At 46.7% G+C, this 16478-nt stretch overlaps 1 protein-coding gene across 1 annotated transcript in view; it reads right to left on the reverse strand.

Moving 5' to 3' along the window:
- Window positions 1-15011, reverse strand: part of HNF1A (HNF1 homeobox A) — a 25269-nt gene extending 10258 nt beyond the window's left edge. Inside the window, exons 1-2 of the mRNA XM_008569344.1 lie at window positions 14495-15011; window positions 7043-7242 (exon numbers count right to left, since the gene is read on the reverse strand). Of these exons, the coding sequence (XP_008567566.1) occupies window positions 7043-7242; window positions 14495-14820 (526 nt within the window). The 5' untranslated portion in view covers window positions 14821-15011. The remainder of the gene's footprint in view (window positions 1-7042; window positions 7243-14494) is intronic.
- Between the last annotated feature and the right edge of the window lie 1467 nt (window positions 15012-16478).

Consider the following 16478-nt stretch of genomic DNA (forward strand, 5'->3'; position numbering starts at 1 on the left):
CAGTAAAAAAGACAAAAAGGAAAAAAAAAATAAAAAAATAAAAATAAAGATGACCAGCAAGCGGGTCTTAACCCTTGACTTGGTGTTGTCAGCACCATGCTCTCCCAAGTGAGCTAACCGGCCATCCCTATATGGGGATCCGAACCCATGGCCTTGGTGTTATCAGTACCACACTCTCCTAAGTGAGCCATGGGCAGCCCCTAAAAGTTTGGTTTTCTTAATGACCAAACATGCAAAGCAGATAACTTTATATCACCATGGATTTGACAGGAGGAGGGATGATGGGGAAGTTCAGAGAACATCTGGCAGGAAAATCAGCTACAATAATAACAGCTAATGCTTTTGCTTTCTATATGGTAGACACTTCTACAAATTTCATCTTCACGACAGCCCTAACAAGGTAGATGTTATTTTATCTCCATTTTATAGATGGGGAAACAGAGTCACAAGAAGGTTAAACAACTTGCCCAAGCTCACACAGCTGACAAGTGTCAGAGCCAGGACTCAAACTCAGGTGGTCTGGCTCCAGAAACTTACATTTAGCTGCTGTGCCACGTTGCCTCTCATGATTGGGACATGTTTATCACACCTGCCGCTTCTCTGATGAGGCACCAATCATTCACTCAAATATCTGCTGCCTTCAGGGTAGCACTTTCTGCTTCTTCAGGAAACTGCACTTTGATTCTCATTGGGGGTCCCCCTTCCTCCTTCTCAGCCCATCTAGTTGCAGTGGGGTGACCTTACTCCAGCCAACAAGAATAACACATTTCCTGGCCACTGTGACTGGTTCATGAGTCTTCTTTCAATACTGGACAGTCAATTACATAGGAGAAAAAAACGAATCCTGGGCACAAGTCATTCCAAGGAATAGCAAAGGTTGAAGCAACTTGTAAAGAAAACATGGATCCTGACTTTCTATCTCACACCATGCGTAGAACTCAATTCTAGCTGGATTACGGTTCTAAGTGTGAAAAGTGGAATGAAACTATTAGAATAAAATATAAGAGAATGTGTTCACGACCTTGGGTTAGACAAAGATTTCCTAAACAGGGCACTAGCCATACAGAAAAAATTAAGAACTTCTGCTCATCAAAAGACATCACTTAGAGAGTATAAGGCAAACCACAGATTGGGAGAATATATTTGCTGTACATATATTTGAAAAAGGGCTTATAGTCAGGGTATATTTTTTAACACTCCTACAAATCCATATGAAAAAAGCTGGTGACCCAAGATAAAAGTGGACAACATCCTTGAATAAGTACTTCTTAAAGAGGATCTCCAAATGACTGATAACCATGTAAAAAGATACACAACATAAGGTGTCACCAGGGAAATGGAAATTAAGGCCACAATGTGGCACCACCACACTCCACCATGGCTGAAATAAAAAAGACTGACATTACCAAGTGTTGGTGAAGATTTCAGGAGCACCTGGAATAGTCAAACACTGCTGATTGGAAAGCAAACTAATAACTATTCAACAGCCTCTGCTAAAGCTGAACCTATGTACTCTTTGACATAGCCATTCCACAGCCAATAGAAATGTATGTACACATTGAGCAAAAGACATGTACTATGATGTTTGTAGCAGCACTGTTCACACAACAGCGAAAAATCAGAAGCAATTCAAATGCCCATCGAAGAAGAAAAAATAAATACATTATATGGACACAATGGACTATTCGTACACAACCATGAAAAATGGCCATTCTACAAGGACATGGAACCACATAGATAAATCTCACAAACGTAATAAGGAATGAAAGAAGCCACTGTGTTATATGATTCAGATTATACAAATGTCAAAAACAGCCCTCATTAGCCTATGATGATAAAAGTCGGGATTAATGGTTTCTCTTACTGAAGAGGGGGAGATTCTGGGGAGCTGATAATGTTCTATTTTTTATCTGGTTGGTAGTTCTATTTGGTGTGTTTACTTTGTGAAAATTCACTGAGCTGTGTGCTTAGGATTTGTGCACTTTTGTGTGTTAGACTTCATTTAAAAGTTTACATTATTAAAAATAAAAAGTCAGGCCGGCCCGTGGCTCACTCGGTAGAGTGCGGTGCTCATAACACCAAGGCCCCGGGTTCGGATCCTATATAGGGATGGCCGGTTTGCTCACTAGCTGAGCGTGGTGCTGACAACACCAAGCCAAGGGTTGAGATCCCCTTACGGGTCATCTTTAAAAAAAAAAAAATAAATAAATAAATAAAATAAAATAAAAAGTCATTCAACTGAAAGTAGCTGAAAAGAGGAGGAGGTCTTTTCCCTCCAAGGTTTCTAAACTGGGAGAATGGCAGCCCAGAGTTCCAGGGCCCATCTTTGCCGATATGAGGAGAACCTACCTGAGGACAAAGCCAACATAAAAGAAAACAGAGCCAAGAAATGCTGAGCAGACATCACTTGAGCCCCTGGATCAAGCCATGGTTGAAGCAGCCCAGGATGCCTCACATCCATGAGCCAATAAATTCCCTTTTTTGCTTCAATCAGTTTGAGTTGGGATTCTGTCCCTTGTTACTGAAAGAGTTCTAATACTTCAGTCATATCTTTGAGATGTTCTACATCTCAAATTCTCCAATTTCTCCTTTAAAGTTAAAAATTCTCAGGGGAAGGCTATTTGGGCCACAGTCTGCTTCTTTATTCTTAGCTCTAGGCTGAAATCTCTTAATATATTTCTGTTAGAAATAAGAAATACATTTTATTTAACATTATAAAATTTCTTCCAGTAATGGTTTTAGGAGAAGACATCCAAATTTTCTCAGAAGCTCATCCTAGTTCTAACAGATTTTCGAACTAAGTTCTCAAGGGAAGGCTATTTGGACCATCGTTTGCTGCTTTATTCTCAGCTCTAGGCTGAAATCTTTGATTACCTTTCTCTTGGAAATAAAAAATAAATTTTATTTAATATTGTAAAATTTCTTCCAGTAATGGTTTTGGGAAAAGACATTCAAATTCTCTCAAAACCTAAACCTAATTCTAACAAATTTTCAAGCTAAATCTTTGTTTCTTCTCATACAAATTAAAATAGCACAGGGTTGGCAGTTAGCTCCGTTGCTTAGAGTGCAGACTTACAACACCAAGGTCATGGGTTCAGATCTCCATACTGGCCAGCTGCCAAAAAAATAATAAAGTAGTACAAAAATCTATTGTTTTATATTGTTTTTCCAAGTGTGTATTCCAGTATAGTAGGGAGTGAATACCCCAGTAACTGAGGTAAGGACTAGGCAAGGAGTAAGAATCAGAGATGTCTATTGTATACGTAATTTTTCTCAATAGGGATTTTTGCTGTTGGTGGAAGTGTAAATCAGTGCCACTTCTTTGAAAGGAACTATGGCAGTATCTATCAAAGATTTTAAGGTACCTAATCTGTGACTCAGCATTCTAGGAATTTCTAGGAATTTATCCAACAAACACACTCATATGTGATTATGAACTTATATAAAGAAAGATGTTCTTTGCAACAGTTGCTTGTAATAGCAGATTGGAAAAACCCTAAAAGTCCTTCAGAAGTTGGCCAGTTAAATAATAGTACCTCCAAATAACAGCCAGCAGCCCCTAAATAGAATGAGATCAATCTCTCCGTGCTGATATGAAAAGTACAAGATTTATTGCTAAGAGAAAAAGCAAAGTGCTAAATAGTAAGGGCACTATGTTCCCATTAACCAGAAAAGGCAGGGAGAAAAACCATATCCATAGCTAGTATATGCATAAGATATCTTTAGAAGGATACACAAGACACTGGGAATACCAGTGGCTGCTTTAGGAAAAGGACAACTAATTTTTATTGTAAACCTTTTTTTTTTTCCCTTCACCAAGTGTGTGTTGCCTTTTTTAAAAATCTGGATCACTAATAAAAGAAATGTCAAAATAAAAATTATACCTAGACAGATGAAGGCTTAAAAGTGTGAAAGTGCACTTGGGATCAGGTGGGGTATGAACCTGGATAAGAAAACCCACCATACCCTGAGCAAGAACACACCCAGCTCTTCTTGGGTTTGCAGTGGAGAAACCCCTGAGCTTCCACCTTGCCTCTGAGCCTTTACTCATAATGTTCCTTCTGCTTGAAACACCCTTCCCTGCATCTTCATGAGTCAAAACTCCACTCAACGCTTTAAGACTTAGCCTAAAGGTCATACTTCCAGTGTAAACCTTCCTGATACCTCTGTCTCCCTGAGGAAGAACAGACCACTCTCCCCTGTGCAGGCAGCTCAACACTTTGAAATACTTTATGTAATACTGTGCACAGGGCCTGACGCACAGTAAATGTTTCATAAACACTAGCTGTTATGGCTGTTCTTGCTGTTACCCCATTATAACACATCTCACTATATCATACTGATCTTTTATCCTGCTTCCCCACTTAACAGCTCTTGGAAGGCAGAGACCAGTTCATCCGCCTTTGGATGCCTATGACCAACGCTACTCCCCTCCTCCAGAATGCCTTGTGCAGGGGCCAGCCCGTGGCTCACTCGGGAGAGTGCAGTGCTGATAACACCAAGGCCCCGGGTTCGGATCCCATATAGGGATAGCCGGTTCACTCACTGGGTGAGCGTGGTGCTGACAACACCAAGTCAAGGGTTAAGATCCCCTTACCGGTCATCTTTAAAAAAAAAAAAAAAAAAGAATGCCTTGTGCAGAATAGGTAGTAAATGCTGCTTTAATCCCACTGGCTTCTTCTCAGTCTACCTGTCTGTGTAATGGGGGTGGTAAAGCTTTCAGCCCTCCCCTATGTGCTGGGGAGAGTCCCAGGCCCTGCTATTGAAAACATGGGCTGGGGTCATTACTTACGCTGGGCCACCTCTCGCTGCTTGCGGACGTACCAGGTGTACAGGGCAGCTCGCTTCTGCGTCTTCATGGGGGTGCCTTTGTTGAGATGCTGGGACAGGTGGGACTGGTTGAGGCCAGTGGTGTCGACCACCTCCCGCTGGGGGATGTTGTGCTGCTGCAGGTAGGACTTGATCATCTTTGCCACACGCCATGGGTCCTCCCTGGGAGGAGGGCCAGGACAGGATGTGCTCAGCAAGGGGTTCCCAGTGGGCCCTGCCAGCCCTGCAGGTAGAACTGGGGTCCTGGGTGCTAGAACCCTTGTTAGCCCTGGGGGGGGGCAGGGATTGTGGATAAAAGCAGTTATGGAGCCCAGGGATCTGCACCTGGACTCAGGAGCAGGAAGGTATGGTCACTCATGCCAGGACACAGGGACACAGACACATGGACAGGGGGACAGAGACTTGTAGACACAAACATATGAGAGACATGTGGACACAGGCCCATGGAGACACAGACATGGGAAGAGATAAAGGTTTAGAAACATGGACACACAGACACATGAATGCAAGCCAGGTAGGGAGGATCCTCACCTGTATGCCTCCTTTAATGTCCCTCCCGTCATCCTACCTGGAAATTTATGGTTATGTCTTATCCACTGTGGGAGACTGTAAACACTATAAGGGAGGGAACTGTCTGGCTCTTAGCACCCAAAGTGGGTCTGACATGAAGTTTGCTGTTGATGAATACATGAATGAATGAGTGGATGGATGGATGGATGGATGGATGAGGGAGACCTACTGGAAAAAGGGAAACATCGAATCTGAAGCCAAGGAGAGAAAATATAAATTTTCCCATTTTACAGCCAGGTCCACTGAGGCTCAGAGAGCTTGTATCCTTTGCATCTCTTGCCCAGGGTCACAGGGCAAGCCCAGCAGAGTCCCATCCCACCTGAAGGGATTTGGTTCCATGAAATTCCAGAGGGCACACAAGGAACTGGTGACACTGATGCCTCCAGAGGGGAATGGGGTGGTTGGGACGGGGGTGAAAGGGTCAGTTTTCCCTGCAGCTCTTCTGTATTTTTTAAATTATGTCATATATTATGATATTATATAACATACTATATATGCATATATTTAAAATTGAATTGTAAACAACTAAATTAACNGACATCCAAATTTTCTCAGAAGCTCATCCTAGTTCTAACAGATTTTCGAACTAAGTTCTCAGGGGAAGGCTATTTGGACCATCGTTTGCTTCTTTATTCTCAGCTCTAGGCTGAAATCTTTGATTACCTTTCTCTTGGAAATAAAAAATACATTTTATTTAATATTGTAAAATTTCTTCCAGTAATGGTTTTGGGAAAAGACATTCAAATTCTCTCAGAAGCTCATCCTAGTTCTAACAGATTTTCGAACTAAGTTCTCAGGGGAAGGCTATTTGGACCATCGTTTGCTGCTTTATTCTCAGCTCTAGGCTGAAATCTTTGATTACCTTTCTCTTGGAAATAAAAAATACATTTTATTTAATATTGTAAAATTTCTTCCAGTAATGGTTTTAGGAGAAGACATCCAAATTTTCTCAGAAGCTCATCCTAGTTCTAACAGATTTTCGAACTAAGTTCTCAAGGGAAGGCTATTTGGACCATCGTTTGCTGCTTTATTCTCAGCTCTAGGCTGAAATCTTTGATTACCTTTCTCTTGGAAATAAAAAATAAATTTTATTTAATATTGTAAAATTTCTTCCAGTAATGGTTTTAGGAGAAGACATCCAAATTTTCTCAGAAGCTCATCCTAGTTCTAACAGATTTTCGAACTAAGTTCTCAAGGGAAGGCTATTTGGACCATCGTTTGCTGCTTTATTCTCAGCTCTAGGCTGAAATCTTTGATTACCTTTCTCTTGGAAATAAAAAATAAATTTTATTTAATATTGTAAAATTTCTTCCAGTAATGGTTTTGGGAAAAGACATTCAAATTCTCTCAAAACCTAAACCTAATTCTAACAAATTTTCAAGCTAAATCTTTGTTTCTTCTCATACAAATTAAAATAGCACAGGGTTGGCAGTTAGCTCCGTTGCTTAGAGTGCAGACTTACAACACCAAGGTCATGGGTTCAGATCTCCATACTGGCCAGCTGCCAAAAAAATAATAAACTGGCTTCTTCTCAGTCTACCTGTCTGTGTAATGGGGATGGTAAAGCTTTCAGCCCTCCCCTATGTGCTGGGGAGAGTCCCAGGCCCTGCTATTGAAAACATGGGCTGGGGTCATTACTTACGCTGGGCCACCTCTCGCTGCTTGCGGACGTACCAGGTGTACAGGGCAGCTCGCTTCTGCGTCTTCATGGGGGTGCCTTTGTTGAGATGCTGGGACAGGTGGGACTGGTTGAGGCCAGTGGTGTCGACCACCTCCCGCTGGGGGATGTTGTGCTGCTGCAGGTAGGACTTGATCATCTTTGCCACACGCCATGGGTCCTCCCTGGGAGGAGGGCCAGGACAGGATGTGCTCAGCAAGGGGTTCCCAGTGGGCCCTGCCAGCCCTGCAGGTAGAACTGGGGTCCTGGGTGCTAGAACCCTTGTTAGCCCTGGGGGGGGGCAGGGATTGTGGATAAAAGCAGTTATGGAGCCCAGGGATCTGCACCTGGACTCAGGAGCAGGAAGGTATGGTCACTCATGCCAGGACACAGGGACACAGACACATGGACAGGGGGACAGAGACTTGTAGACACAAACATATGAGAGACATGTGGACACAGGCCCATGGAGACACAGACATGGGAAGAGATAAAGGTTTAGAAACATGGACACACAGACACATGAATGCAAGCCAGGTAGGGAGGATCCTCACCTGTATGCCTCCTTTAATGTCCCTCCCGTCATCCTACCTGGAAATTTATGGTTATGTCTTATCCACTGTGGGAGACTGTAAACACTATAAGGGAGGGAACTGTCTGGCTCTTAGCACCCAAAGTGGGTCTGACATGAAGTTTGCTGTTGATGAATACATGAATGAATGAGTGGATGGATGGATGGATGGATGGATGAGGGAGACCTACTGGAAAAAGGGAAACATCGAATCTGAAGCCAAGGAGAGAAAATATAAATTTTCCCATTTTACAGCCAGGTCCACTGAGGCTCAGAGAGCTTGTATCCTTTGCATCTCTTGCCCAGGGTCACAGGGCAAGCCCAGCAGAGTCCCATCCCACCTGAAGGGATTTGGTTCCATGAAATTCCAGAGGGCACACAAGGAACTGGTGACACTGATGCCTCCAGAGGGGAATGGGGTGGTTGGGACGGGGGTGAAAGGGTCAGTTTTCCCTGCAGCTCTTCTGTATTTTTTAAATTATGTCATATATTATGATATTATATAACATACTATATATGCATATATTTAAAATTGAATTGTAAACAACTAAATTAACACCCCCCCAGCACTATATAACTAAAAAGTATTTCTCAAAGTCCTGTCTTCTAACTCCAAACCCAGAGTTCTCTCTAGCTTATCTTTCCTCCCGTTAGAAGCCTAACCATCAAGGAATAGGCCTAATTTTAGAAAGTAAAATGTGTATAACTTGATTACAATTTGTCATAATAACTATAGCAGTAGTTAAGTCTCCCTATGAGAGCTAAAATCAAGAACTGACCCAAATTCACATGAGATGTGTCCATGATAGTAACAAAGGCCACCTTGCAATAATTCCTACCTCAACTCACTCTAAAGTGATATAAAAAGTTCCTCCTCAGAAATTTTATGCAATGATTAATTTCTTTCCCATATCTAGAAAATGGCTTCTTATTATCATTTATCATTCAAAATACTAACCCCCCCCCCCCACACACACACACACACCGCCTCTTCTCCTAGCCCTTCTCTCCTTCCTCAAAGAACCAGCCCTTGCCTCTCCCCCTTGGCAATGCTCTTCTCAGATGTGTGAGCACAGAGCCATTCGTCAGCTCTGGCCCTCTGACTTCCCCCTTGCTTATCAGCAGTTCCCAGACAGGCAAGGAGGAGAGGAAGGTGGAGACAGATACATTTAAACTGGTCAGCAGTAGGTACAGCAAAGTTCCTTTCATGTAAAAATCATAATCATGAGAATTCCTGTTTCTTGAGTATTTACTTGGAGCCAGGCACTGTGCTAAGGGCTGGACATTTAAATCTTACAATAACCCTAGGAAGTAGGTACTACTCGTATGCCCATTTCACAGATGAGAAAACTGAAGCTCAGAAAGATGAAGGAAGTCACTTGTCCAAGGTAATCTAGCTGGGACTCAAGAATATTTCACGTTGCTGAGACCCCCCCCACCCCGGCCTTCAGACCTCTCCCTGGCTTCTCTCTCCCTGTGTTCAAGGGCTCCTAGGATCCTCTCTTTTCCACCTCCCCCTTCCCTGAGTGCCAGTCAGAGCTAGGAGGGAAGGGCAGTACAAAGTCCAGCCTTGTGTTTCCTGGCAAACATGTTTATCTGATTCCAGGGCTGGGCTGCCCATGGGGCCCCTCCTCCCGCAAAGGCAACCATCCCCTCCTGCCCGTCCTCCCTGCCTCCCTTCTCTCTTCTCCAGAGAGAATGGGCTCAGGCTTCAACCCAGCCTCTCCTGGGCTCAGACTAAAGATTTACTATCTGCTGCTGTCCGTGTGACCACATGTGTCTCTCTCTCTCAATCTCTCTGTGTATCTATCTCTGTCTCTCTCTCTCTACTTCTCCCACATCAGGTCAAACTTAAGCTAAACTTGAAAATAAGACAAAGGCCAGCCACTCTTCACAAATACATGTGCGACAGTCATCAACAGAGGACAGATATTTAAACACGGAAACTGGAAGCAAAAGTGTGAAAGTGCGCTAATATGAACTTTCCATTTTTCAAACAATTCCTGGTAGAGTTGGACAATATATTCACAACAGAAAAAGTCAATTTAAAATGCCAGTCAGAGGGCCGGCCCAGTGGCACACTGCTACAGTGCGCTGCTTGGGAGCGCGGCGGCGCTCCCGCCGAGGGTTCGGATCCCACATACAGACCGGCCGCTCACTGGCTGAGCAAGGTGCGGGCACAACACCGAGGGTTGCGATCCCGTTGCCAGTCCCGGTCCGGTACGGGCGCAACACTGAGGGTTGCGATCCGTTACCGGTCACGAAAAAAGACAAAAAGGAAAAAATAAATAAATAAATAAAATGCCAGTCAGAGGGCTGGCCCATGGCTCACTTGGGAGAGCGTGGTGCTGAGAACACCAAGGCCACGGGTTCGGATCCCTATATAGGGATGGCCGGTTCGCTCACTGGCTGAGCGTGGTGCTGACAACACCAAGTCAAGGGTTAAGATCCCCTTACTGGTCATCTTTAAATAAATAAATGAATAAAATGCCAGTCAGGCTGGCCAGTTAGTTCAGTTGATTAGAGTGTAGTGCTGATAACACCAAGGTCCAGGGTTCGATCCCTGTACCTGCCAGCTGCCAAAAAAAAAATGCCAGTCAAAGGACAGAGAGCTAAGAGGGTACCCATCTTTCCCTTTCTAGGAGAAGTCATCTGTGCCACCGCTTTTTTCTAGAACCTATGGAATCAATCTGTCTCTCTCTCCCTCTTTCACTCTCTGTCTCTCTGTTTCTTACACACATGCACACACACTCAGTTTCCAAGGCCCTGACTCCTTAGGACAGCTTCCCCAACCTTCCAACTCGGAACTCAGAGGCATCTCCTGCTTTGATTCTAACAGGTTTGAGAGTCAAACCAACCCAGGTTCAAACCTCTCCTCTGCCATCCAGCCCGTCTGATCCTGCATGACCCACGCCTGCTCTGTAACATCCACGCCTACCTTGCACTGCTAGTGGGAGAACTAAATGAGTTCCGAACAAGGAAGAAGGACTTCAGGCTGGGCCTGGCACACACTGAGTGCTCAGTAAGTGAAATGATACTGTTATCCTCATCATCATGACTAATGATGTAGTCCTGGGGATCCCCGGCTCTGCAGCAGGAGCAGGAGAGGTGAAGATCTGCCTACATCATCCTCCTCTCACTTCCTACCCATTCCAGGGTTTACTCAGATGTCCAAGACTTTGGGCCTTTCGCTCTCTGTCCCCTAGTGTTTCACGGCATCCAAAGCTGTGAATTTAGGAGACCGGTCTGAAGGCCACTCATCTATGGGGACCTGAATTCTCAGTGTGGAGGCTTTAGATATGAGTGTGAATCCCAGCTCTGCCACTCCCTATCCAAGTGGCCTTGGGAAGTCACTTAACCTTCTTGTGCCTCAGTTTCCTCATCTGTGAAATGGACCTAATGATATTTCATACTTCAGAGATTGTTGGGAAGAAAAAATGAGTTCAGTGCATCTGCTCCCTTAAGAAGCTCTAAAGCACCACATGGAAGTGAGTTGACAGTCAAGTTGAACAGCAAGAACAACTGGGGAGAGGTAAGGGAGATGTAAACTTACCAAGGACAGGCACACAACCTCAAGGGTGCTGTGCAGACTACGTGGTAGAAGAACTTAGGTCCAAGTCCTGGCCTTACTACTTTGGAAGAGTTACCTTGGGTAAGTTACCTTGCCTCTCTGAGCCTTAATTTGCTCATCTGTAAAATGGAACCACTAATAATAGCTACCATTTATTGCACATTCTATGTACTCACTCTACAAGTATTATGCTACTTACCCTTGCGGGTAAGTGTTATTATCATCTCCACCTTGCAGAAGAAAGTGAGGCTCAGAAAAGCTAAATCACCTGCCTGAGCTAGAAATGGACATAGCTTGGATTCAAACCCAGGCAGGCTGGCTTCACTTAAGGATGTCAGATCCTTTGTTTTACCTTGGCTACTGTCTTCCTGGGATTTGATGCCCTGATGCTGTCCAACAGGGAGGGTCAGAGAATTTCAAATTTTGGGTTTGAGCTATTTAGGGACAGGGAGGACCTGGGAGAATGCCCTGTAAGGAGCACTGGGTCCCATTTCCTCCTTTTGCCACACCTCTGTCTGCTGGGTCCTGCCAAAGGGCAGCAGATGTCCTCAGGGACTCAGAAAATTCTGATCACTCATTTATTTGTGCTGTGTGTGAAAAAAGGCAACTCAGGCCTTGCCCTTGAAGAGTTTCTATTTTCAAGGCAGGAGATAGAAAACAAACATAAATAAGATAATCATCAGTAATAGGGACAGGAGAAAGTAAACGAAATAGTAGAAGAGAGTGACTAGGGGCAGGGCCCACCTTTGGATGGGGCAATCAGGGAGCTGAAGGAGGAGAAGGAATCAGCCATGGGAGGATCTGGAAAGAGGGTTCCAAACAGGTGCACAGCATGTGCAAAGGCCCTGAGGTGGGAATCAACTTGGTGTGTCATCAGTGTAACTGGAGCAAAGTGAGGGAGGGAGAGAGTTCTGGGAAGATGTTAAGGAAGTTGGCAGGGGAACAGAACCAGGTGGGGAGTTTGAATTTTATTCATTGTCCAGGTAGGGAAACTGAGGCAGAAGAGAGGAAGAAACTTGCCCAAGGTCATGCAGTGAACTAAGGGTGGAGATCTGAGGGAAGAGCTCAGGTTTCTGCTGTGGCCTCAAAAATGGGGTACCCCAGGGAGGTCTCGGGTCCGGGACCTGCTAATGCTTCTCCCTAGATACTGTCTTCTCCAGAAAAACAGCTTCCACTGGAAGTCCTGCCTCTGCAACATCTTCTCCAGCCTTAACTTCTGCCACCACCCAGACCTGTGCCAGGGGTACCCCACCCCTCTCCCTCTGGCTCCTTCCCCGGCCCTGAGGCTAGAGGCCCCACTTTTTCCCTCAGGGTGGTTTCAGATCCCTTTTGTTACCTGAACAATAAGTAACCCAGGTAGTTAGTTATAAACTCTGCAGGAACAAGGAGCTGGTTGATAATTTATAGCAACATCTCAAATTTAAATGGAAAGTAAATAGCATGCTGTTAGCATTAAAGAAAACCCAATCGGGGCACAGGAGGGAAGCACTCCAGTCTCCTCTCAGCTTGGGGCACCTCACTCTCTCCCTTGCCCCTTTTCCCGGTGGGGTCTGAGCCCCTGTCCCCTCTGGCTCCTCTCCTCTTTGCTGCTCCAGACCTCATCTCTATCTCCCCAGACGTCCTCTTTCTTCCTCCCTGTCTCCCCTCTCTCCCTCAGCTTCCAGGTCTCTGCTGGTCCCCAGGGAGCACTTTGACCTCTGCATCCCCCTCAAATGCTGTGGATCAAGCCTCCCCCAACCCCAACATCCCACCAAAGGGGCTGCTGATCAAGAGGCCCCACCCAGCCAGGTAAGAAAGGCCCTTGGCACCCCCTGTCCCCACCCTCACCCCAAAGCCCCCAATTCCATCTGGGGCCCTGAGCAGGTCAGGCCCAGCCCCACCCTGTCCAAGTTGCCCTCACCCTGGGTCTGGCGATGCCTGACTCTTTGCCCCTCCCCTGCAGCTTGGCAGCCCTTTGCCCTCCTCTTCCTGCCAAGTCTGGGGGCCCTGACTTTTCCCCTGCCCCCTGCTCAGGCCCTCAGGAAGCTCCCTGAGGACCCTGGGAAGGCAGGGATCCATCAGCCCTCCACCAGCCCGAGCTGGGATCAGGACCTTGGACAGAAAAGAGGTGGTCCCCTGCACAGCGTCTTCGGGGTTCTCCCTCAGACTCCTTAGCTACCCCCAGCCGGCCCCTGGCCCCCAGTCCTAGCAACTGAGAGCACCAAACGGAGTGGGTTTGGAGTCCCAGCTGGGTGACCTTCGTCAAGCTCCTTCCCCTCTGTAAGCCTCAGTTTCCCCATCTGTGAAGCAGAGTTATCAACAGCTTCCTCCCAGGGTTCATCTCAACATTATGGGAAATTATGCATGTGGACTTTCAGCACAGAGTAGGCAGGCAGTGGTTAGGATAAGGGTTATAGAGTTTTCTGGGAGGGGTGGTCCCTGCGGCCCCCAGGCCACCCATCCCTCACCCCAGCTCCCTCATCCCCAACCCCCATGGGGTGGGAGGTTATTTGGCCCAGGCCTCTCCAGGCCACCAGCCCTACAAGTTAATGATCACAGGCCTTATCAAAGCCTTTTGCTGTTTATAAATTTATAAAACAAAAGAGAAATAATAAAGTGTGTGGGTAATTAGTAACCAGGTCAGCTCTGCTGAGGAGAGGGGAGGCATTGAGTTCAGGACCCACCCAGTCTTCCAGGAAATGGGGAGCCAGCCGGCGGATAGGGGTACAGGTGGGGAGTCCTCTAACACCTGCTGACGAGGTGGGATACCTGTGGTTGTGCAGGAAAGGGAAGCAGCTCCCACCCCGAGGCTCCATCTGCCTCAGGTAAGAAAGACCTGGACTTTCCCAACTGAATGCTTGAGTCCCCGGGAGGCCAAGGAAACCCCTAAAACCCCAGCCTTGGCTCCTCTTCCCCAGTGGTGCTTCTTGATCCCTGAGCCTACAATCCCAGGACTTAACAGGGAAGTTAAGGTTTGGGGAGTACAAGTGGCCAAAAATGTCCTCCACCCCTGGTTCTCTTGGCATTTCAATTGAGGACTCTCCTGCTTTTCTCCCCATCTCAACACTTCCCTAGGGCATGTCCCCACCTCCTGAGCACTGGGCTGAAGGCCATGGCTGGTCGGGATTCGGAACTCTGCAGAGGGCCAGATCAAGGACCCTCCGGGGCTCCCATGGGCGCTGTCCCCGTCCCGATAACTAGGTTAAAGACCACAGCTCACGGGGACTCTGGACTCAAAAGAGGAGCCGCTCAGGAGCTGTGGGTGAGCCCCTCTGGGCTCCTTCGTGGGAGCTGGGGACGGGGAAGGGGTCCTTACTGTAGAAGGGTCTCCACCACGGCTTTCTGGTGGGCTGCCTCCTCGGGGCTGAGGTTCTCCAGCTCTTTGAGGATGGGTGGCGTGAAGTCTTCCCCATCGTCGTCTGTCTCGTCCTCGGAACCCCGAGTCTCCCCCAGCCCATTGGGCAGCTCAGCCAGCTCCCCTCGACCACCTCCGCAGGACTCCCCCTTGTCCAGGGGGCCATCTGCAGCCAGCAGGTAAGGCCCTGGCTCCCCCAACGCCTGGATCAGCGCCTCTTTGCTCAGACCCGACTCAAGCAGGGCCGCCAGGAGCTCCGTCTGCAACTGGCTCAGTTTAGAAACCATGGCTCCGCTACCACGGGGCCACGCGGCCGTGTCCACCAAGCCTGTTGCCTCCCCCACCGCGTGCACTGTCTACCTGCCGGCCAACCAGCAGGCACAGGCCAGGACCCTTGCACCCACTGCTCCCCCAGACCCCACTAGCCAAGCCCTGTGGGCACCCCCAACCCCCAGTCCTGGCCCCAGCAGCCAGTGAATCAGGGCCCCTGCCTGCTCTGTTTACATTGGAGCTGGGGAAATTCTCCAAGGTTCATATTTATCCGTGCGCTTAAGCGAAGAGACTGAACTTTGGACTTCAGCCCTGCAAAGTGCAGGCCTCATGGCAGCGTGGAGGGACAGGATACATGGCCTTCAACGGGAGTGGGCAGAGGGGAGGGTGTGGGAGGCGGAGGTGGGGGGCCCTGGGCAGCTGGGATGGAAGGTACTAGGAGCCTGGGAGGCCATTGGTGAACAGCACTGGGTCCCACTCCCAAGGACCTGGTAGGGGAGTCAGGTTGAGGCGGGAGAGCAAACAAAGCATGTTTCTTTTGGGAACAGGAGCGGCAGGGAGTTCTGGGCAGCTGGGCCAGCGCTCCTGAAGGACAGAGCTAGGTCATGTCCATTTTGGGACCCTCCAGCCCCATCCCCAACATCAGGCAACCCAGTAGGAAAAACTTTGAGTTAAGTCTACTATGTGCCAGGGACTATAGTAGCTCTGTGTTTGTTTGTTTTCCGTGGCTGGCTGGTAAGGGGATCCTAACCCATGACTGTGGTGTTACCAGCACAATTCTCTCCCAAGTGAGCTAACCAGCCCTGTGCTAGCTCTGTAATGTGTGTCTTTACTTCATTATAATCTAACAATCGTGAGTAGATGCAGGGGTTATCCCCATTTTATAGAGGAGGAAACCAAGGCTCTGAGAGGTTAAGCAACTTGCCCAAAGTCACACAGCCAGCAAGGGACAAGACTTGGCAAGTGGGACTAGGTTGAGGTGATTGAGACACTTGCCCCAAGCAAATTTTAAGGGGGCACCAAAAAACTCCATAATCAGGATAAATAGCATTTTATGCAATATATTTTTTAAAATAGAATTAATGCAATACCTAAAAAAATTAGAAAACATACACCCACACAAAAACTTTTTTATTTTTAAAATTTTTTTTATTTTATAAAGATGACCTGTAAAGGGTTCTTAACCCTTGGCTTGGTGTTGTCAGCACCACGCTCACCCAGTGAGTGAACTGGCCATCCCTAAATTTTTTTTATTTTATAAAGATGACCTGTAAGGGGTTCTTAACCCTTGGCTTGGTATTGTCAGCACCACGCTCACCCAGTGAGTGAACTGGCCATCCCTATATAGGATCCGAACCCATGGCTTTAGTGTTATCAGCACCACACTCTCCCGAGTGAGCCACGGGCCAGCCCCACACACAAAAACTTGTACATGAATATTCATAGCAGCATTACTCACAATAGCCAAAAAGTGAAAAAAAAGTAAATGTCCATCAACTGATGAATGGATAAATAAAATGTTTCATATCCACGCAATGGTTTATTATTCGTTCATAAAAAGGAATGTGAACTGGAGGGTTAGTTCATTTGGTTACAGCGTAGTGTTATCACACCAAGGTCAAGGGTTTAGATCCCTGTACTGGCAAGTTACCAAAATAAATAAATAAATAAATAT

This window comes from Galeopterus variegatus, unplaced genomic scaffold (genome assembly GCF_000696425.1).
Source record: "Galeopterus variegatus unplaced genomic scaffold, G_variegatus-3.0.2 Scaffold487, whole genome shotgun sequence".
Taxonomy (NCBI): Eukaryota; Metazoa; Chordata; class Mammalia; order Dermoptera; family Cynocephalidae; genus Galeopterus; species Galeopterus variegatus.